The sequence below is a fragment of the Carettochelys insculpta genome, chromosome 11 (assembly GCF_033958435.1).
Source record: "Carettochelys insculpta isolate YL-2023 chromosome 11, ASM3395843v1, whole genome shotgun sequence".
NCBI classification, from domain to species: Eukaryota; Metazoa; Chordata; order Testudines; family Carettochelyidae; genus Carettochelys; species Carettochelys insculpta.
The window spans coordinates 17,488,045-17,508,986 of record NC_134147.1 but is presented as its reverse complement, the minus strand read 5'-3'; the positions used below and the strand labels follow the sequence as shown (position 1 = coordinate 17,508,986).

Sequence of the window (20,942 nt, the reverse complement as noted above, 5' to 3'; positions counted from 1 at the left end):
CTCTGGAAGGAGATCCTGAGGAAGGAGGAGGGGCCGGAGAAGGGCGCACAAGGCGATAAGGGAGAAGATAGAGGCCAGCAAGGAAAGTCTACGTAAGAGAAGAAGGGCCAGCAAGGAAGAGTAGGGGAGGGAGCAGGGGGAGAAGTGAGGAACTCAGTGGACGGGGGGAGAAGAAGGGATACCAGGGAGGGGGAAGGGATCCTGAGGAAGGAAGGGCAGAGGAAGAAGGTGATGTCTGGTGGGTATGGGAGCCAGAACTGAATACCAGGGAGGGGCTATCTGGGAAGAACAGGAGAGGGCGGAGGACACCTCAGGTGCACATGAGGGGAGACTGGAGACTACAAGAGAGGTAAGAGAGGAGGGGCAGGGGGAAAAGGAGAGGGATGAAAGTTACCTGGTGGATATGTGGGGAGTAGGGGACACCAGGGAGGAGGGGCTACTGCGGAAGTGAGGGAGGAGTAGGAGATGCCTGGTGGGTATGGGGGAAGGAGGGGATATGTCCAGAGGAGGGAGGGAGAGAGGAAACGATACCTGGTGGAGGGTGGGGGTGAAAGGGATACAGTGGGGGCAGCAGGAGATCTTGAGTTGGAGATACTATGGGGTACCAGGGAGAGTGAAGAAGATACTGGGAGGGAAGGGGGCTACCTGGGAAGGGTCCCCACTTACCATGGCCGCCGCGGGTGAGGAAGGGCGTGCGGTTGATGGCGATGGGCACCGTGCCATGCTTGTTGTGGAAGTGGTGCACGTGGTGTGTGGTGCTGAGGCTGGAGGACACTCGTGCCGCCCCAGCCGGCCTAGCCAGAGCTGCCAACACTGCAGCCACGAACACAGCCCATGGCACCCCCTGCCCTGCACCCCCACCCCTGCTCCTCTTCCTCATGGTGCAGGGCGCCGGGGAGGGGCGGGCAGCCCCCAGGGGAGTCACGGTGTCAGATCCCAGGTACGACGCCGTCCATACCGCGGGTCTGCTCGCCGGTGGGAGAAAAACACCCCAAATCACCAAAAATCCTCCTGGCAAAAACCACAAAAATGCGCGGGTGGAGTGGGGGGGATGAAAAATAATCAGCCCCCCTCGACAAAATCCACAGTGGCCAAAAAATAAACTCCGGGGTCAGATCCAGAGATGGGCGGCTCCAGGGCGGCTCAGGACTCCTCTCCTCTCCTCCCCCGCCTCCACTTCCACGCTCCGGGATTCACAGAGAAGTCCCCATCCTTCGGTATCCGGCGGCAGCACCGTACATCCAGCTTCCCCTGGGAGGGGAGGACCGGAGTGGGATGAGGGGGGGTGGGGAAGCATCAAAGGCTCCCCAGCATCCAGGGAAAGGGGGAAACGAGAGAAAAAGCCAGAGCACAAGTACAAAAAACGGAAACAAATGAGGAGCGGGTGGGTTTCAATCACACCAGTGCGGCATCCTTCCAGAGGGGCAGGCTGGAGGCAGACAGACGGAAGAGGAGAAAATGAACGAATGAGAAGAGGCAAGCAAAGGATGCAGAGAGGAAAAAACCCTGAATTCAGGGGAAGAACATGGAGCCGAGGAGGCGTCAGGACCTGAGATGGCTGGGGTGAAGGATGGCCGATGGAGGGGCTGGCGAAGGAGAAGAAAGAAAAGGATGAAGCCGAAGGCAGCGCGGCAGAGAGCGAGAGGGGGGAGCCAAGCAGAATGGCACAGCGCTCGCTGGAGTGTGCTGCAGAGGAGAGGGACGGCTGGAAGGAGGGAGCGAAGAAGGGGGGTCGACGGAGAGAGGGAGGGAGAGGATGGGGGAGGACCGGAGCACCGAATTACTCCGAAATTGAATGACAACGTTGCCAAGCTCCTTAATTCCTTGCACCTGGCACCCCCCACAAGGCTGCTGAATTACTAAAGGCGCCCCCAGCCCTCTGTGCTTTCGGGGTGAGGGGGGGGCTTGAGAGCTCTTTATGGATGCACCTCTCCTCCCTGATCTCTTTCTTGCTCCCTCAGTCCTCCGCTCTCCTCCATCTTCATATCCTCCCCAGACCCCTAGCAGCAGCAGCAGCCAGCAGGAGTCCACTCCCTTCACCCCCCCTAAGAGCTGAACCAACCCTCCAGAGCTTCGCTGCCAGGCAGCAGACCCAAGCCCCTGTAGCTCACCCCCTCAAGACCAGGGCCGACTCCCTGGGTCTCCACTGCTCCCCATTCTGGCTCCCCACCCCTTTGCTGCTGAGGTACGGCTGAGATGCAATCTATGGACTGAGTCCAGGTGTAAGATATCTCCAGCCCCCGATTATTCACCCCCTTGCTCACTCCCAGACAAAGATCTCCCCTCCCCGCTGCAGGGGAGCGAGCCCCCCCATGGGGTCCTCTGCTGCATGCTGTCCCTCCCCCATTCAAAGTGATCATATCCCCCCCGCAGAGTTGCCATCCGATCAATCACCTTGCTCCCCAGCTCTGAGCTTCTGCAGCCCCCTCCCACACGCAGAGACAAAAAGGTGCCCAACCAGGCACGTGCACTCACATGGGCACATGCAGGCACACACGTGTGTGCATGCACACTCAGGTGCACGCGCACGCGCGCGCACACAGCCACAATATTTATTCCAGAGCAGTTTGCTTTTTCCCCCCCCCAGCTAGAGGTTGCATGGGAGGGCAGGGTGGGGAAATCATCTACAGATATTAAATACTGCACACTGGTGGGGGGAGCTGGGGGAGGGGGGCTTGTTAACCCTTTCTGAGGCAGCCAGAGCCACGCAGAGCCTTGAGAGAAGCTGTTTTAATCCTCATCGCCCAAGGCCAAGGGACAAATCCGACAGATAAAACTACAGGAGACGGCAGATGAGAGGCGCTCGGGGGAGGGGGGAGCACAGGCCCAGTGGAGGTGGGGGCAGATGGGAGGCTCAGCTCCCTGGCCAACCCCCAGCCTGGGGAATTTTCCCACTGGAAAAGGCCAGGTTGGGAGCAGGTGAAAGCTCCCCCCGGCACAGGCACAGTCACAGGCACACGGTTCCTGTGCAGGGTCCCATGGCGCCCCCTGCTGGGCCTGGAGTAGCCAGGTGCTCCCCCCAACAAGCACACCCACCCCACTCCCCACGGCAGCTGCTGCAGGAGAGGCCAGGGCTAGAATAGCCAGGAGCTCCCCCAACAGCCAGCGTCCACAGCGCTCCCTGGGGGACGGGCCAGGCAGTGCAGGGCAGGGCAGGGATTCCAGCGCAGCCTTGGCCCTGCTGATCAATCTTTGGCGCAGGTCGCCGGGCTCCCGCTGCGTCCATGGGGAAACGCTGTGCAAACACCCAGCAGGCAGAGGCCTTGGCAGCAGGGGCTGGGGCGGGCTGGGCTGACAGAGGCCCCGAGCTGGCTGGAGACAAGGGTCAGATTGGCGAGCTGAGGGGGCTGGACAGGCTGAGCACGGAGCGGGCTCACGCCAGCCAGGCTGCCAAGCCCATGATTTATTTAGCAGCGGATCAATGGCCATCAGAGCCGGACGCGACTGTATGTCCCCAGAGCGGGGGTCGTGAACCCCATTCAATCACAGCCCTCCACCCGGGTACCTCCCTGGCTGGGTGCACTCTGACCACCTCCCGCGGTCCACCCCATCCCTACTGATACACCTCTTGGCGCTGGAAGCCCCAACCAATGTCTGGCCCACCCTCACACCCCCATTAGTACACACAGCCCCTCCCCGGAAGGGCAACCCTCCAGAACTAGACAGCCCAAGCGCTGGGAAGGGTGCGTGATACACACATACTGGCTGCTGCCACGGGGAGGTGGGAGAATCTGTGGAGCACTGATGGGCTCAGCAGTGTGAGCAGGGCTGGGTCTCATGGGTGGGGGGTGAAAGAAGGGTCAGGAAATGGGGGATCAAGCCTCTTCTTGGGGACTGAGAGGGGGCAGTGGCTGAGGCAGGGGGGACAAGCTTCCTGCAGAATAGCCAAGACCTGGAGTATCCTCCTCTCCCTCCCACCTCCATCCGGATGGGGGGAGCTGTATTGTACTGGCCAACCCTACCTGCTTCCAACCACCTGCTGGGAGCAGCCAGGGCTGGAGTGCCTGGGAGCTTCCCCCACAGTCAGTCGTCCTGCCGAGCTCTGCACAGAAGCCCCGCTGGGAAAGGGCGGTGGAAATGGTAGATGAAACGCTGATGTCGGCACATGCCCAAGGAGAGTCCTGTGGGGGTGCACGTTTCTCCATGGTGGCGCCCAGTCAGGGACTCCAGGGCTGTGAACTTCCTCACAGCAGTGCCACCGGCAGAGATCCCTCCTTCGCTCCCTGCTGCGCCGTGGCCGAATACGTGCAGGGGCCGGGTTGGCGGGGAGGAGATGGCTGATCTACCAGCAGCTCAGTACTCTCTCTAATGAAGACAGCTGAGCTCACCAGCCCAGTGGTGCTAAATCACCAGTGATGAGCTCATCCTGCCATGATGTCACCCCCGCCCTAGCTGGGGATGTGGGGAGGGACAGCCAGTGCTCAAGGGAGGGTGGGGTAAGGGGAGTGGGAATTTACCAGCAAAGGAGGCAGACGGGCAGGAGTAAGAGAAGCAAAGGTGTGGGAAAGGGAAATAAGAGACAAGGGCAGAGGCTGACAACAAACCGCACGGAGGCACCGTCGGGGAGGCACAGTGGGGCCTCGGCCAGCCCCCAGAGGAAGAGCCTGCCCTGCCCTGCCCTGCCCACACCCCAGCCCTGGCACCTGCTGCTGCAGTCCTGCTCCCAGCTCCAGGAGGAGGGGCCGTGGCCTGGATAAGGGGGCGCCACTCTGGAAAGTTTGGGACCACTGTTCTGAGGGTACTGGGCAAGGGGAGAACGATGTCAGGGCAGATGTAATGGGCAGCATGAGAGGACCAATGTCCCTAGCCCTGGTCTGCTGGTGCCTCTCAATCCTGACACACAGCCCCTTTGGCTAGCCCAGCCCGACGCCGTGCCCTGCCCGTGGCCCCCCGCCCCTGGCACGTCAAGGACCAGACCAGACCAGACCGCGGGTCTGTGACAAGAACCAGCTGCCAGAGATGTCTCAAATGTGCCCCATGCTCCCCCGAGCACAATGCCAGTGGTCCCAGCACTCGTCCCCCACCAGCGCGGGGAGGGGACGTGCAGTCCTGCTGGACGTGGGCCGCAAAATTAGAGCAAGGAATGGCTCCCCTGTGGCCATTTGCACTCAGTGTGGCATCTCTGCACCCTGAACGCACGGCCCCTGCACTGCTACTGGCTCCTCTGGACGGCAGCCAGTGCTGGGGCGGGGCAGGTCAGGGCCAGGGAAAGGACCGTGACCTACGGGACTGGGCCTCAGCAGCGGGTGCTCTCCCCACACAGCCAGTGCCGACTTCACCAACGCAGCAGTCCTGGCTCCCAACCCCACAAAGTACAAGAACAAGGAGCCCCCCGGGGATCCCCCACTGACCACCGCCAGGTCCCCACACTACAGTTCTGAATGCGAGACAGCCCTGAGGTGCCCGCCCCCCACCAGGCCTCAAAGGGCCCCACTTCCCCTACAGCCGCCTGACACGTCCTGCTTCCACCAGACCACAACAGCCCCATTCGCCCACACAACCCCGACCCACCCAATTCCCCCCACGCCCCCTCCCCATCCTCCTCCCCCCATGCCCCAGCCCCGTCCTCCTCCTCCCCGCACGCCTCCGCCCCGTCCTTCCGCTCGTCCGCCCCTGCCCCATCCTCCTCCCCGCACACCCCAGCCCCGTCCTCCTCTCCCTCGCAGGCCCCCGCCCCGTCCTCCTCCTCCTCCTCGCACACCCCAGCCCTGTCCTCCTCCTCCTCCCCGCACACCCCAGCCCCGTCCTCCTCTCCCTCGCACGCCCCCGCCCCGTCCTCCTCCTCCTCCCCGCACACCCCAGCCCCATCCTCTTTCCTGCACACCCCAGCCCCGTCCTCCTCCTCCTCCTCGCACACCCCAGCCCCATCCTCCTCCTCCTCCTCGCACACCCCAGCTCCGTCCTCCTCTCCCTCGCACGCCCCCGCCCCGTCCTCCTCCTCCTCCTCGCACACCCCAGCCCCGTCCTCCTCTCCCTCGCACGCCCCTGCCCCGTCCTCCTCCTCCTCCTCGCACACCCCAGCCCCGTCCTCCTCCTCCTCCCCGCACACCCCAGCCCCATCCTCTTTCCTGCACACCCCAGCCCCGTCCTCCTCCTCCTCCTCGCACACCCCAGCCCCGTCCTCCTCTCCCTCGCACGCCCCCGCCCCATCCTCCTCCTCCTCCCCACACACCCCAGCCCTGTCCTCCTCCTCCTCCCCGCACACCCCAGCCCCGTCCTCCTCCTCCTCCTCCCCGCACACCCCAGCCCTGTCCTCCTCCTCCTCCCCGCACACCCCAGCCCCGTCCTCCTCTCCCTCGCACGCCCCCGCCCCGTCCTCCTCCTCCTCCTCGCACACCCCAGCCCTGTCCTCCTCCTCCTCCCCGCACACCCCAGCCCCGTCCTCCTCCTCCTCCCCGCACACCCCAGCCCTGTCCTCCTCCTCCTCCCCGCACACCCCAGCCCCGTCCTCCTCCTCCTCCCCGCACACCCCAGCCCCGTCCTCCTCCTCCTCCCCGCACACCCCAGCCCCGTCCTCCTCCTCCTCCCCGCACACCCCAGCCCTGTCCTCCTCCTCCTCCCCGCACACCCCAGCCCCGTCCTCCTCTCCCTCGCACGCCCCCGCCCCGTCCTCCTCCTCCTCCCCGCACACCCCAGCCCTGTCCTCCTCCTCCTCCCCGCACACCCCAGCCCCGTCCTCCTCCTCCTCCCCGCACACCCCAGCCCTGTCCTCCTCCTCCTCCCCGCACACCCCAGCCTCGTCCTCCTCCTCGCACACCCCTGCCCCATCCTTTTTCCTGCATGCCCCAGCCCCATCCTCCTCCTTGCACACCCCTACCCCGTCCTCTTCCTTGCACGCTCCTGTCCCGTCCTCTTCCCTGCACGCCCCCGCCCCGTCCTCTTTCCCACACGCCTCTGCCCCATCCTCCTCCTCACACACCCCTGCCCCATCCTCTTCCCCACACCACACACATGGCTCCCTCTAGGGAGACTAGACAGCAAGTGTGAAAAATAGAGACGGGATGGGGCTAATAGGTGCTCATAAGACAAACCCCCAAATATCAGGACATCTGATCACCCTCCTCTGCCAAACCTCAGTACACTTCACAACCCAACACACACTGCTTCCTCTGCATAACCCTAACACACACACACACACACACACACACACTACACAACTCCATCTCAACCCACATTCACACCATATCACCCCAACAGATACGCACAGGATCCCACTCTACTACACAGCCCACCCCTCCATAAACACAATCCTGCCACACAACCCCGGTGCGCACACATGGGATCCGCGCGGTGCAACGGCCACTGCTGCCACACACAAAATCCTCATAAGATAGGGCACCATCAGCATGCCCCACCCCAGGCTAGGCTATCCCTGGTAACACAAAGGAGGCTCCTGGAGGAGGGCTTGCACAGGGAGGATGGAGGCAACATGGTGTTGCTCCTGCCAAGCTCCGGGATCTCAGCAACAGCTGCTGAGGACAGGGTAGCGTGCATGGCTGAGCTCCTAGGTTCTGTCCCCAGCTCCGGGATGGAAGTGGAGCCCAGTGTTTCCTCTATTTTTTAACATCCCCAGAGGAGGGAATAAATTTTGCTCTCTGCACCCAGGCATGTGCGGGTGCGCACCACCAATAGACACACACATGCTCACTGTGAGCAGCTGCAGGGGGCTCTGCTAACCAGCTGGGTGACACCTGAATCTCCGCTGGGTGGCCACCCAAGTGCTCAGCTTACAGGGAAGGCTGATGGCGCCTAGTGAGTTATTTCCGGGGCTGGGTAGGCGGACTGGGGCTGGGATCCCAGACTCCTGGGTTCCATTCCAAGCTCTCAGAGGGGAGGGGAGGGGAGTTTAGCAGGTTAGCGAGCGGGTGGGTGGGCGGGTGGGCGCTGGGAGCTCTGGTAAAGGTAAGGGGTCAGAAGCCAGCCCCTTTGGGGGGAGGGGGTTGAATGAGTCACATGTTGTCCCCCCATCTCCATGCTGCATGTTTGCCACACACCAGCCTCCAGCAGCCAGCACGAGCTGTTTGTGAGCTATAAATATGAGGAGATGGATAGAATGACAGACGGGGTGGGCGTCCATCCGGGGGCGGGTACGAACCAAAGTGGAATCCAGCTCAAACTGAGCACCAGAGACAACTGAACTCACACGGCAGTCACAAGGCTAATGCCAGCCCTTGGCCTCCAAGGGGGCGGGGGGGCTGAGAGAGGCCAGCCATCAATGTGATGCAGGCAGGGTACCGGGCTGCAGGCCCTGGACGAGTGGGAACAGGACTCCTGAGTTCTGTCTCCTGCCTGGGGTTCTGACAGTGGTCTACTGGTTGGGAGTCCCAGGCATCATTCCCCTGCCTTGTCACCTCAGTTTCTCCTCCAACTCATCACTTCTTTAGCTCTTGCAGGTCGTGCCTCTCTCTAAGTATGCACAGAGCCTGGCACAATGGGACCCCGACCTCCGCTGACATCTCCCGCCTGCCGCCCTTCCCCCGCTTGAATTCACCAGGCCACACTACCCTCCCCGAACTGGGGACAGACACCTGGAGTCCCGACTCCCACTATGATGCCAAGCCAGGGCTCCCTTATGTCGTGCCTCACGTAACCTTCTTGCTTTCAGCCAGCACCCGAGAGCTCAGAGCTAAGTTACTCTGGTACAGAAGAATCCACAGTTTCCCCTGAAGGTGGTGGTGCTAGTGTCAGTATGTAGGGGACCCTGCAAAGCTAACAAGCCTGACACAGCCAGGAGGGAGGAGCACTGCCACAGGGCTAATGGGACAGGAACTGCCACCCCAGATCAGAGCCATGAGCCGATGCAGCTTGGGTATCCAAGCAAGGAACACTGCAGCAATGAGAACCCTGGGCCTAGTCCTGGGGAAGCTCTGCGTCCCAGGCTGAGTGGGCACTGGGAGTGTCTGGGGCTGAGTCCCCCGGACAGGAAGGGCAGGCAAGGATCTTGTTAAGTAATTAGCGCTAGGGAGGGGTGGCAAGGGGCACTACGTAGCTCTTCAGCTCCTTCTGTCCCTTCCCCCACTCCCAGCCCTGGCTCTGTCATGCTCCTTGCACTGTGCCTGGGACCGGAAAAAGACATGTCCCAGGGAATCCCAGCCGGCACTCGCAGGGCAGGGTCCCCTTTGGGCAGAGGTGAAAGTAAGGGGGAACGCCCTGGTGTGCAGCTGCAGCAACAGCTGGCTGAGCTGTGGCAAAAGCCGTCAGGGAGCTATTTAAGGAGCTGGCAGGGCCCTGGGTTGCAAGAGGCCAGTACCTGTAAGAAACAGGTTATTTTCAGCCCGCCTTTGGGTGACCGTGGTCTTGCTTTCACTGGGTCTCTCACGCTATCCCCTGCACAAGGGAAAAGCCCGCAGGTGCTGCAAGGGAACGGCTAGCAGCCATGCAACACGCACGCCTGATCCCCAGGCTGACCAGCTTTGCCAGGGAGGCCTGAGCTCGAGTGCCTCCAAGCAGGGAGAATCTGCTACCCAGCCAGCAGGGGCCACTGCCACAGGGGAATGCTGGGCTACTGGCCTCAGACTCCTAGGTCCTGCCTTCCATCCTCATGCTTCGCCCACATGCCCATTCTTCCTCCTGTTCCGGTACCCGTTCTCCACACACCCCAGCTGTGAAATGCCTGGGGGCCTTTGTCCGCCGCTGCACACCACCAGTGCCAACACTGCCCATGGCACAGACAATCCCAGCCTCGCAAACTTACCAGCTACACAATGCCCAGCTCAGCACCAACATAACACACTGCTCCTGGTACTGAGGGAGGGGGGGTTCCCTTGGAGACTCCTGGAGAAAATAACCCCAAGTCAGCCCCATTTACTCTAGCCCTGCCCCAGAAGTGGCACTCCAGTTTCCCAAGCAATCTCCCTCTGCACGTACATCTTAGCGCACTTTGAAAAATGTAGCTCTGCTCAAGTCTTCTCTGGCACTGACACACAATGAAAATGACTTATGAGAAGTCACACAGCACAGACAGGAACACAATATAACCTAATCCCTCGACCCCACTCCCTACCTAGAGCTGCAGCTAGAAACCCAGGAGTCCTGGTTCCCAGACCCCTCTGCTCTCACCCTCTAGATCCCTTCCCCCTCCCCATGCTAGGGTTAGAACCCAGGAGTCCTGGCTACCAGCCTTCCCCCTGTTTAACTGGGGCTGGGAGCCAGGACTTCTGCTTCCATCCCCAGCTCTGGAATTTTTCTCCCTGTGTCCTCTCTCTGTGTCTAATCCCCCACACAGCTCACACACAAATTGTTCCAGTTTATTACTCTCATGAAGGCTCTTTGCTCCTGCCGTTTCATCCCTTGCTCTGACACAGGGACATACACAATTACACAGAACGACACTCTATTAGAATACCAAACAGCACGAGGAGCCCACGTGGCTGTGGGTTCCCCTCCCGCCGTCCCATCCCGCCAGCTCTCCTCCCCAGCCCCGTGCTCCCCTCCTCCCTCCAGTCGGTATCAGCTGAAAAATGAAATATGAATATGCCCAAATGGTTTGCTAATCTCTCCCCACCCTGGCTGAGACAGCGGGGCTGGCAAGGGGAGATAATCAGAGAGAGCTGACAGGGATCCAGCACTCGTGGAGGGGAGAGTGGCAGACAAAGGAAGAAGGGAGGCAGGAAAAGGAGGCATGTGGAAAGGAGCAACAGGGCCAGCAATAGTGTTCCCACCCTGGCATTTGTCTGGGCATCACACACAGTCCGTCTAACTAGCAGCACCATTGTCCAGGGGAATGCCAGCTCCGCAGCCTCAGTCCCCGGTGGGCTAGGGCCCCGAGGTTCCTGCCCTGCTGGCAACTGTGCTGAGAGCTCTCAAACTCACCGCACGGATGGGCTACGCACCAACACCGCATTGGAACCGGTACCCCTTACAGGGGAAAACCCTCTTAATGCAGGTCCCCCCAAGCCAATGAGCGCCCTGCCATAGGGCTGGCTTAGCGCTAACAGCCCCCAGTGAGGGACTGTCCCCACGTCCCACTCCCCACCCAGCCCTGTCCAATGGAGTTGGATTGGCGCGGGTGCCCCTGAGAGGGAACAGGTCCCCTTTCCCATTCCCCACCCATCCCTCCACAATGGTGTTGGACTGGAACTGGTGCAGCTGCAGGGAGAAGAACCCACTCCCTACCACCCTGAGCCACTCGGTCCGCACACCTTGCGGTCAACCAACCAGCCAACAAGGACGATCTTGTGCTTAAGGCACCGGCCTGGGAGGGGAGGGGACCTAGGGGAGGGAGGCTGGGAGCTGGCAGGACTCCGGGGCTCGATCTGTCACTCCGAGAGGGCTTTGGATCTGCTGCACCCCCCACAGACTGCTGCGTGTTCTTGTCCCTCTGAACCCAAGTCCTTCTCTGCCCCTCTTTCCTAGTAACTCCAACATCCACGCCGCCTCACCCTGAGCGCAGCTTGTGCCAGCAGCTGCCCCAGATGCCTTGCGCTGCCAACGCCTCCCCCTCCCAGAGAGGAGTGTGAGCAGAATGCCCAAGGTGTGACATGAATCAAGCAATGACAGAAGCCAGGCCCCTGGGGCACCAGGTAACAAGAAGGTGGGCAGACAGGGGTCTTAGCAGATACACCTTGCAGGGGCCTGGAACAGCCTGCGTCCGGATGCTCGGGTTCTATTCATGCGCGGCCACGCCAGGAGGTGGGGAGGGTCCAGTTGTTACCTGCCAGATGTTGACACAGCCCGTGCCCACTCCACTGCCAGCACATCAGAGGCACTTGACTCCAGCCAGGGGTATGAGAGGGAGCCCAGCACCCTGCTGAGCCTGGTCTGGGCAAGGCGAGAACCGTGTGACTGTGCAGGTGTCAAAGGGGTACAAGATACGGGCCACCAAGGCAGCCCATCTGTGCAGCCTAGCATGGGGGGGAGGGGCACTGCGCAATGGGGTGACGAATATATGGCATGGAGAGCCTCCCGGCTCCAAGCTTTGCCAGCAGGGGGCGCTGCAGGGAGCTCCGGGCTATCCCAGCCCCAGCAGGGGGCGCTGCAGGGAGCTCTGGGCTATCCCAGCCCCAGCAGGGGGCGCTGCAGGGAGCTCTGGGCTATCCCAGCCCCAGCAGGGGGCGCTGCAGTGCACCTGGGCCCCTGCACAGCAATGGCCAGCAGCTGCCTTTCCTTCTGGGTGAATAATGAAGGGCAGTGTTGGCTTTATGGCTCCTGGCAGAGTGAGGGGGCAGTAATTACCAGGGAAGTGTCATGGCTCTGACCCCTGTTAGCCATTAACAAGCTGATGATGATCAGTGCAGTGACCGGGACCAAGCAGAGGCGGCCAAAAATCAGCCCCCGGCTTCGACCCTGCACACCTGCCATTAGCTATGGATACAGCTTGCAGCCAGGGCAGCCAGTCACCTCTGGCCCCAGGACAGAGCCAGCGGGTCCGGGGAGATTTCATGCACCCCATAGCCACGCTCCCTGCTGGCAATAGGTGATGGCCATTTCTCAGGGGACGGTGCTGAGGCCTGCATGACTCGTCTCATGCTCCGGATGGTTTGAGCCCCTCCCATATCTCTGCTCTGATGCCACAGCCACCCCACCCCACACTTCCCTCCTCAGTCTCTCTCCAGTGAAGGAGCACCTACGCTCTGCCTCTGACCCTCAGAGTGGTAAGTTCTAGCCCAGCTCAGGGAAGAGATCCAGGCCTACCGGTTAGAACGGGGCCCTGAGAACTCCTGGGTTCTAGCGCCAGCCCTGGCAAGGAAGGGACGTGGGACCTGAGCAGGGGAAGGTAGAAGTCAGGACTCTTGAGCCCGCAGCCCCAGTCTCTGCAGCGCAGTGCCCCCAGGAGGTTCCCTGCCCCGCTGGCTACAGCACAGCAGCCCCCATGGGCCAGCCAAGCCAGCAGAAACTCCAGAGGCCCTTGGTGGTCTCCCAGCCAAGCGCTGACTGCCTGACACAGCTGGGGGGGAGGCTGCCCAGGTGCAGGTACAGAAGTCACAGGCACTGAACTGGCTGCTGCTGTGCCCCAGCCCAGGTGCTCACCTGAGCCCATGGTCCCACCCCCTGTGGGGAGAGCGCCCCCCTCCCCAATACCCCTAAAGCCTCCCCGAGTTTGTCACTTCTGCTTCGCTGGAGCCATTCGCTCCTGCAGAGATTACAGGGGCACAGATCCTGAGATTTAAGGGGAGGATATGGAGCCAGGCTAATCACCTTCTGCAAGCATCCCCAGCCCTCCAGAGCTCACCTGGTACCCCACTCCCAGGTCACAGAACCCCCCACCCGCTCCCTACAGCGCCCCCTGCTGGCAGAAGCCAGGACTGCAACAGCATGGAGTTCCAGTGCACCCCTCGGCGATTACCTGGCACACCACCAACTCTGCTCTGGGGAGGGCAAACACAGCTGCAGGCAGGGCAGGTGGCAGCCCACTAAGACTACTGCCAGGCTGCAGTGCCTAAGCCACGAGGGCTATGACACCGCCACAGCCAAGGTGCTCACCCCAGTCTCCCAGCTGGCAGCTGTGGGTTTGCCCTGGGTCACCGTTCTGACGCCACCAGGGCCTGTCACTGACCTGCTCCTGCAAACCGCTGCACTAGCCCAGGACGGGGCCTCGCCCATGGAGTGAAGAGGCAGACAGCAGCCACGGGACACAGACCAGCTTAGGGTCACTCCAAACAGCCAAGGTGCCACGGCCCCTGCTCTACCCACTAGACACCACTCTTCTCCCACAGCCAGAACCCAGGAGCACTGATCGCCAGCCGCCTCATCTCTGGGAGCCAGCAGGCCTCCAGGCGTGCAATGCAGCAAGCCAAGCAGGAGGGAACGGCTGTAAATCAGGCAGGAGAGCGTTAATGGCTGGACCCAGATTTACAGAGCAGGCTGTGAAATACAGCCCAGTTGGGAAATGGCCCTGTTTACAGCATCAGGGACATGGCTCAGGGCCCTGGCTTGTCCTCACTCCCAGGGAGGGAACAGAGGAGGGAGGGGGAGTTCATGAGAGAGCTGAGCAGAAATGGACAGAAACGCAAAACCCTCCATCAGAAGCTTTCAACACAACAAGGAATCAAGGCACCGTCCACAACAAACCTCCCCTTGCACAAGATCAAACCCAGTGGGGCAAGCAAGGGCTTAGTGGTGGGCGCTCGTCCCTTGCAGTAGGTGCTGCCCCTAATACCCTGCTGCAGAGTAGGGGCAACCTCTCCAGGTTAAAGCATCCTCTGGCCTCCACCCCCATGGAGTTGGGGTGCTAACCCTTCCTGACTTGGTCAACCCCCACTGACAGCAGTTCCCACACCCCTTCTCCTACCCCACTGCTGCTGCTTAAAAGCCTGTGCCCCGCCCTGCAGGGGCTGCATCTGAGCAGGGAAGGGGCAATCCCTGCCTGCATGGCTGGCATGAAAAGGGCTTGAGGGGCCTTGCTGCTGCTGAAATGCTTCAAGGCAGTAGCTGGAGCCTGTGAGCAGGGGTCACATGGGAGGGGGAAGCGGCGCCTGGGCTGCTGGAACCGGGAGGCTGGTGCTTATACTGACAGGCAGCTCCCTAATGCCTCTCTCCCTCCTGCTTCTCTCTCACCAGCAGGTTCCCCAGTCAGCTGCCATGGGAGAGGAGAGAGCCTGTGAGTGCGCATGATCCCAGCCAGCTTCTACTCTCAGCTCCCTGGGGCCCGTCCCGTCGTTTCCTGCCTGCAAGGGGGCCAAGGCCAGACTCTCAGTTCAGCTCCCTGGGGCCAATCCGCAGCCATGCCCTGACTTCAGTGGGGTTGGGGAGGGATTTGGAGCTACCACAGGGTCTTTATCCAGATCTGCACTGGGACAAATAACGATCCCATGCCACCTTTGTCCCAGTTGATGGTTTTGACCCTGAATTCTCTTGCCCAATGCCCTGTACCCGCCCCACGCTGCTTCTGTTCGGGTGCTGGCAGCGCACCCTTCCCCCCCCCCCCGCCCATAACCATCCACCCACCAGAGCAGCTCATTCTCCAGCTGACCCACTGGCTGCCTGGGCTGTCTTTCCTTCCAGCTATGAGCCAGCCGGTGAGCTGGTGCCCCCATCTGGCACCAGGCAGCGAGCCTCCTGGCCACCCACTGGCACAGGCCATCTCCTGCAGTGCGGGTGAGTGGCAGAGTGGGGCGAGGAGGAGCCGGATGTTCAGGGAGAGGGGTTGGGGGGCGGGCAGGGGAATCAGTGACATCCCTTTGGTGTGGGGAGCAGAGAGCAAAGCTGACCTGGCACCAGCAAAGAGACTCCTTAACAAATCCTTGGGTATCATTAGGCAGTCAGTGGCTCATTGAAATGGATGGGGCTGTCAGCCCCAATATACACACAGCTCCATCAGTGCCTGTCAGCTAGAGGTAGGGGGCAGAGCTTCTCCTTCAGCCTAGGACCTCAGAGCCCAGGGAAAGCAGAAGGTGAGATGGAGGCTGGGGAAGCTGGGACAAAGTACCTCATTCACCACCATGCAGCTCCCAAGGTCACAGAAGCTCCTGAATGAAGCAACACTTTACTTACTGCTCCACAGCATCTCACAGGTTCTAGTCAGACAGGGATCCACCACCTGGTGCTGAGATACAGCTGCCTCTGGGGAGGGGCTGTTTACTCAGGAGCCCCTCCCCTGCCACTGGTGCTTGTCTGCACCACGAATTTCACAGGTGCTCAACCTCCCCTCCCTCCCCTCCCGCCCAGCAAAAGTTTTGCCAATGGCTTGGCTGCAGAAGCGCCCCCCTGCAGACAATGCAAACCTGGCTCTAGGGGTGGAAATATTTTGTTGGCAACAAACAGCATTTACACAGCCTGATTTTTAGCCACCCGCTGGTGTCACAGAAAGCTGTGTAGTGTAGCAAAAGCCTGGGATGGGGGGAGAATTTAATTACACAGCAAATCTTTAATGGTCAAAAGTGGGAAGGTCCACGTGGGATGCTTCAGCAGTGCTGTACTGGGGGGCACTGGGGTCAGCCGTGACTGTGATGGGACAATGCCTCCCTCCTGACTGCTGAGTGGGTGCAGTGGGGGAAGCTCCCAGTGACTCCAGCCCCAGTCTCTCCCAGCCCAGGGCACCATAAGGAGCAGGACAGAATGCTGGCTGGGAGGTGGCTCCCAGCTTATCCAGCCCTGGTCCTTCCCAGCAGGGGGACTGGAGGCTATCGGCGCAGAGATGAAACATCCCCAAAGCCAAGTCCAGACAAGGAGCATTTTACAATAGTGGAGGCTGGGGAGGTGGGTGGGGAGGAAATGAGCCTTCACCTTACGCAGCATGTGGCCAAAGCCCGGGCTGGCTCTCCTGGTGTAAAGCCACTGATGCAGCTGGCAGTGCATCCCGTGATGCCCCATGCCCAGCACTAATGAGGCCGGCTGTTGCCTCATCCATCCGTCACAGCGCAGGTGGGGGGAACTCCAGGCCTCCCTGCAGCCCCCCAGTGGCAGTTGGCAGCAGAGAGTCGGCAGAGGGAGCACAAATTAGTGGGGGATAAGACCAGGCCCCTGCACATTGGGACAGAGACATGAGGGGGTTCAGCTCTACCAGGGGACCCCACTCACCGTTCCTCTGTCCGTCCCAAAACACAGACCACCACTCCTCCATCTTACTCCTCACTCCACCCCCACCACCCACACTCCATCCTGCACCACTCCAGCCCCTCCACCCACCCTCACCCCTCCATGCTCCCCCGCACCCTCCACCCCTTCCTTCACTGTCCTTTTCTATTCCCCCACCCCTGCAGCCACCTGCTCCTGAATACCCCCATCTCCACCCCTCCATCTACCTACCCCTGCCCCTCTGTCCACCCCGACACCCCTCATACTCCTCTAGTCACCGGCTGTGCCCCTGACCTCTGCTCCGACTGACTCCTCCAGCCTGTGCTCATGCCATTTGCCACAGCCCCCACCTCCTGCCTGCTTCTCCAAGGCTGTCAGGTGAGCCTCCCTTCCAAGGGTTGCCAACTCTCCAGACCAGACAGACCGAACGTTATTTGCAGCAAAGGCATCTGGTCCATCATGCCTGGGAGAGTTATCAACCCAGCTCGTGCTCCGCACAGCTCCTGCCCTCACAGACACCCCCCACCAAAGCAGCCACTCCCCACACGGGGATTTGCTAGGTATGGGCCACTAGGGTAACCATATAAAAAAGAGGGCACCCCTTAGAGGGAATGTCTCTGGGTCAGTATCGACCAACTTACGTTGTATTAATGTGGTAGCGTATATAGAGCGCATTAATCCAACATGAGTTGATAGATATTGATGCAGACGCTCACTCTCAAGAGTGTTGTCCTTTTTGAAAGGTCAAATATGGCAATGCTACGTGCCATGCAGGGCACCAGCACTGGTAGAGACAGCCCTGGGAGAGACCACTGCATTAGGCCAGACTGAGCGGCAGGGTGGGCAGGCTCAGGAGAAGACCGAGAGGTTGTGGGGATGGTTCCCATCCTCCGGGTGAGCTGGATTTGCCTGGATCAGACAGTTTGGCTGAGCTAAGGAGAGAGCAGGGGCCCGAGCTGGGGAGCAGAGCTACACTGGCCAGAGAGAACCAGAGAAGCAACTCCAGGAGAAGACACTTACTCACCTACTTGTCACTGTTGCCCTTCAAGATGTGAAATGGACGTGACCAACACCTCTCCCAGAACAAGAGTGATGAGAAGGGGAATAACCGTCTCTGCTTGTTTGAGTGCTTGTTCAATTCCAATCAGGGGACTCCCAAGCCCTTCTCCTGGAGGTGCAGTCAGAGTCAAGGAACCAGTGATTGGAGGACCACTCTGATGCCAGCCGCCTCTCTTCTGGTCGATGGTATAATGAGCGGGAAACACGCACACTGAGGGCCAGGCTGCTGCTCTGCAGATCTCCTGGATCAGTATTTGAGGGAGGGAAGCAATCAGAGGGGTGAGTGCCGAGGGAGGGGTCTTGGCTAGCTCATACTAGGCACACGGATGCAGTCGATGATCCAAGAAGAGAGACATTCTGAGGAGACTGGGAGACTCGTCATTCGATCAGCTACAGCAACAAAAACTAGATCAACTTCCTGAAGGACCTTGTGCGCTCAATGAAGGCCAGCGCCCTCTGGACCTCTAGAGATTGCAGCCTCTGCTGGTGCGCATTTGTACGTGGATTAGAGTAGAGGATTGGCAGAAAGATGTCTCAGCCCATGTGAAGTTGGAACACCGTGTGAGGAAGGAAAGTGGGATGTGGCCTGATCAGCGCCTTGTCTTTGTGGAAGACAGCACAAGGTGGCTTAGACATTAGAGCTTTCAACTAGGACACCCTCCTGGCTGGTGTGATAGCCACTAGCATCACCACCTTCCATGAGAGGCAGAGGAGGGTGCAAGTGGCCAGTGGCTCAAAATCTTGAGAGGACCAGGCTGAGACCCCACGTTGGTAAGGTTGGCTATGAGCGCAGGAGGAGCCTTTCCGTTCCCTCGAGAAAGTTGACTATCGTGGGGTTAGCGAGTACTGATCAACCCACTTGGGTGGAGTAAGGAGATAGGTGCGAGATGGGCCCTAATGGAGGACAATGCTAATCCTTTTCCTTCAGGTGGAGCAAGTAATCCACACTAATTGGAATGGGTGTGTGGGGCAGAGTCAGGTGATACTATTTACAAGGTAAGTGGCTCTGCTGGATGGTTTTCTGTAACCAAAAAGCATCTCCTGTACCAGCATTGGAGCTCCACGAGGTTCAACAATGAAGCTTCCAAGCTTGAGATGGAGGGATTGAACGTCCAGATGCAAGACATGACCCTGGGCCTCAATAAACAGGTCTGGGTAGAGAAGCAGCTCTACTGGGCTGTCCACTTACAATTCTAGGAGTATGGTATACCAAAGCTAATGAGACCACATTGGGTCCAGTAATATCTCCCATGCCCTGTCCCTGCAGGTTTTGAGAAGCACCCTGTGGACAAGAGGTTCAGGGGAAAAGCATACAGCAGGGGATTCCCCCACTGACGCATGAACACATTTGAGATGGAGCCCAGACTGAGATTCTGAAATGAGCAGAAAATGTGTCACTTCTTGTTGCTCACGGCTGCAAGGAGGTCATCTTGGGGAAACCCCGACCTGGGGAAGATGGAATGCAGGACAGCCAGGTGGTTGAGCCATTGGCGATTGTAAAACAACCTGCCGAGATGCAGCAGCTTGTTCCACACTCCCTGCAGATAGGATGCACCCAGCTGAATGGACCACACTATACAGACGTCCCATTACAGGAGAGCCTCCCTGCAGAGGAGCAATGAACAGGCTCCATCTTGTTTGATACAGAACAGTGATCCCCAATCTTTTTAAGCACAAGATCACTTTTGAATTTAAGTGCAACCCAAGATCTACCTCAAACCCAAAACGCTCTTGCTGCTCCTCCCTCCCTTTACCTTCTCTGAGGCTCCCCTTTCCTCTCTCCTTTCCCCGTCTCTCCCTCACTTTCACTCGGCTAGGGCAGGGGTTTGGAACATGGGAGAGTCTGGGAGCTGAAGGGGCTCAGGATGTGGGCTCTTGCTCAGTCCCAAGCAGTGGAACTGGCAGGTGAAGGCAAGCTCACTCTCACTCTGTGCCATTCCCGAAAGTGGCTGGCCTGTCTGGGAGTGGCTCCTGTGGGGTGCGGCGGGACAGGCGCCTCCGCATCCTGCCTGCTGTCCGCGGAGACCGCCACTGCACCTCCCACTGGCTGTGGTCCCCCATTGCTGGGCAAGGGGAGCTGCAGTGGCAGTGCCTGTAAGCAGAGGCAGCATCTTCTGCCTCGCCTCCCCCCAGAGGCCAATCTCCCACTTTGGCTGCAGGGGAGATGGAGCCCTATTCCAGCTCCCCACCAGTGTTCTGCACAGGGATGGAAAAAATGAGAGGAAATGAATTTCTGTGCACCACTACCCAGGTAATGTGCAGGTGTGTACCACAACCAGAAACCAAAAACCTAAACCAAACCCATGCCACGACAGGTCAGGCACCTTAGAACTCGTTAGTCAAAGAATTACATTTAAGAAGAGAGAAATAAGAATTGAGACGTGCACAGACCTGTCTAACACCTAAGTAACACGCTCTGGAAGAAGTAAAAGTAGTAACACCACCACTGCCACGTGTATGTGTTGGGTCGGGAGGGAGTGTGAAAGGCAGAGAGTGTTTTGGGAGTGACAGACACACACACTTTGAGTGTGACTGATTTGCATTGCCCCTTTAAGTGTGCTAAGCACAGCCCGACGCAGGAGCAGCTGCCAGCAAACTCCTTCCATGCCAAGCCCTGGCATGTCCCCACTCTCTGTGGGATGGGGTAGAGGGATGGGTGGGATGGGGTGCCCTGACGTCACACTCTCGCTCTCCTGCCTGCTGAGCACGTTGGGGTAGACAGGAAAATCTCGGGGGGCAGCTCCAAGGTGGAAGACTGGAGCGGCAGAGCCCTGGGAGGAGGGGCAGCTGAAGCGCCAGCACTGCATAGCTACCCAACCAAACCAACCAGGATCACCTGTCAGCGGCTCCAGGACCCACCACTAGATCCCAATCTACTGGCTGGTGGCCACTGATCTAGAACATGGCGGTGGCACCGCCTCTGCCTCTCAGAGCTGTCACGCCGGGACCTCGCACAGCAGCATGAAAGGTCTGACAAACCCAACAAGCCACTCTGAGCTCCTTACCACCGATGTGGAGAAGCATTTCATTCTGCAGCCACAGACCCGGGCTCTGCAGGTCCCTCAGGTGTGCTCCCCAGCTCAAGTCTGATGCCATCAGGGAAGGCTGGGGAGTGCTGAAGGCGACTCCTTCACAGACAGCGTGAGGGACCATCCACCAAGGCAGCAACTCAAGGACCTGAGCTGGTACCATCAGTACCAAGTCCAGACTGCTCTGCCTAGGGCAGTAAGTGGAGGCGAGCTGTGCTTCAAGTGCGAGGAGTCTCAGTCCGGCACGCCTGACTACATAAGTGCACGCTGCCGTGTGACCTCGAAGACTCAAGCCTTCCCTCACAGTCGTGGTGGGATAGATCAAGAGAGAGGGGATGATCTGTGAAATGGCCTGAAACCTGGACTCCAGCAGGGCCACACTCCCTCACACCGAGTGCA

At 59.8% G+C, this 20,942-nt stretch overlaps 1 protein-coding gene across 5 annotated transcripts in view; it reads right to left on the bottom strand.

Moving 5' to 3' along the window:
* NRXN2 (neurexin 2) overlaps positions 1-20,942 on the bottom strand; it is a 302,332-nt gene that overhangs the window by 139,282 nt on the left and 142,108 nt on the right. For 2 of the 5 annotated variants that reach the window (XM_075005505.1, XM_075005507.1), the window contains exon 1: positions 667-1,368. The exons of the other annotated variants lie outside the window; for them this stretch is intronic. In XM_075005505.1, the coding sequence (XP_074861606.1) occupies positions 667-880 (214 nt within the window). In that variant the 5' untranslated portion in view covers positions 881-1,368. Of the gene's footprint in view, positions 1-666; positions 1,369-20,942 lie in introns of those variants that run through there. 5 annotated transcript variants of the gene reach the window in all.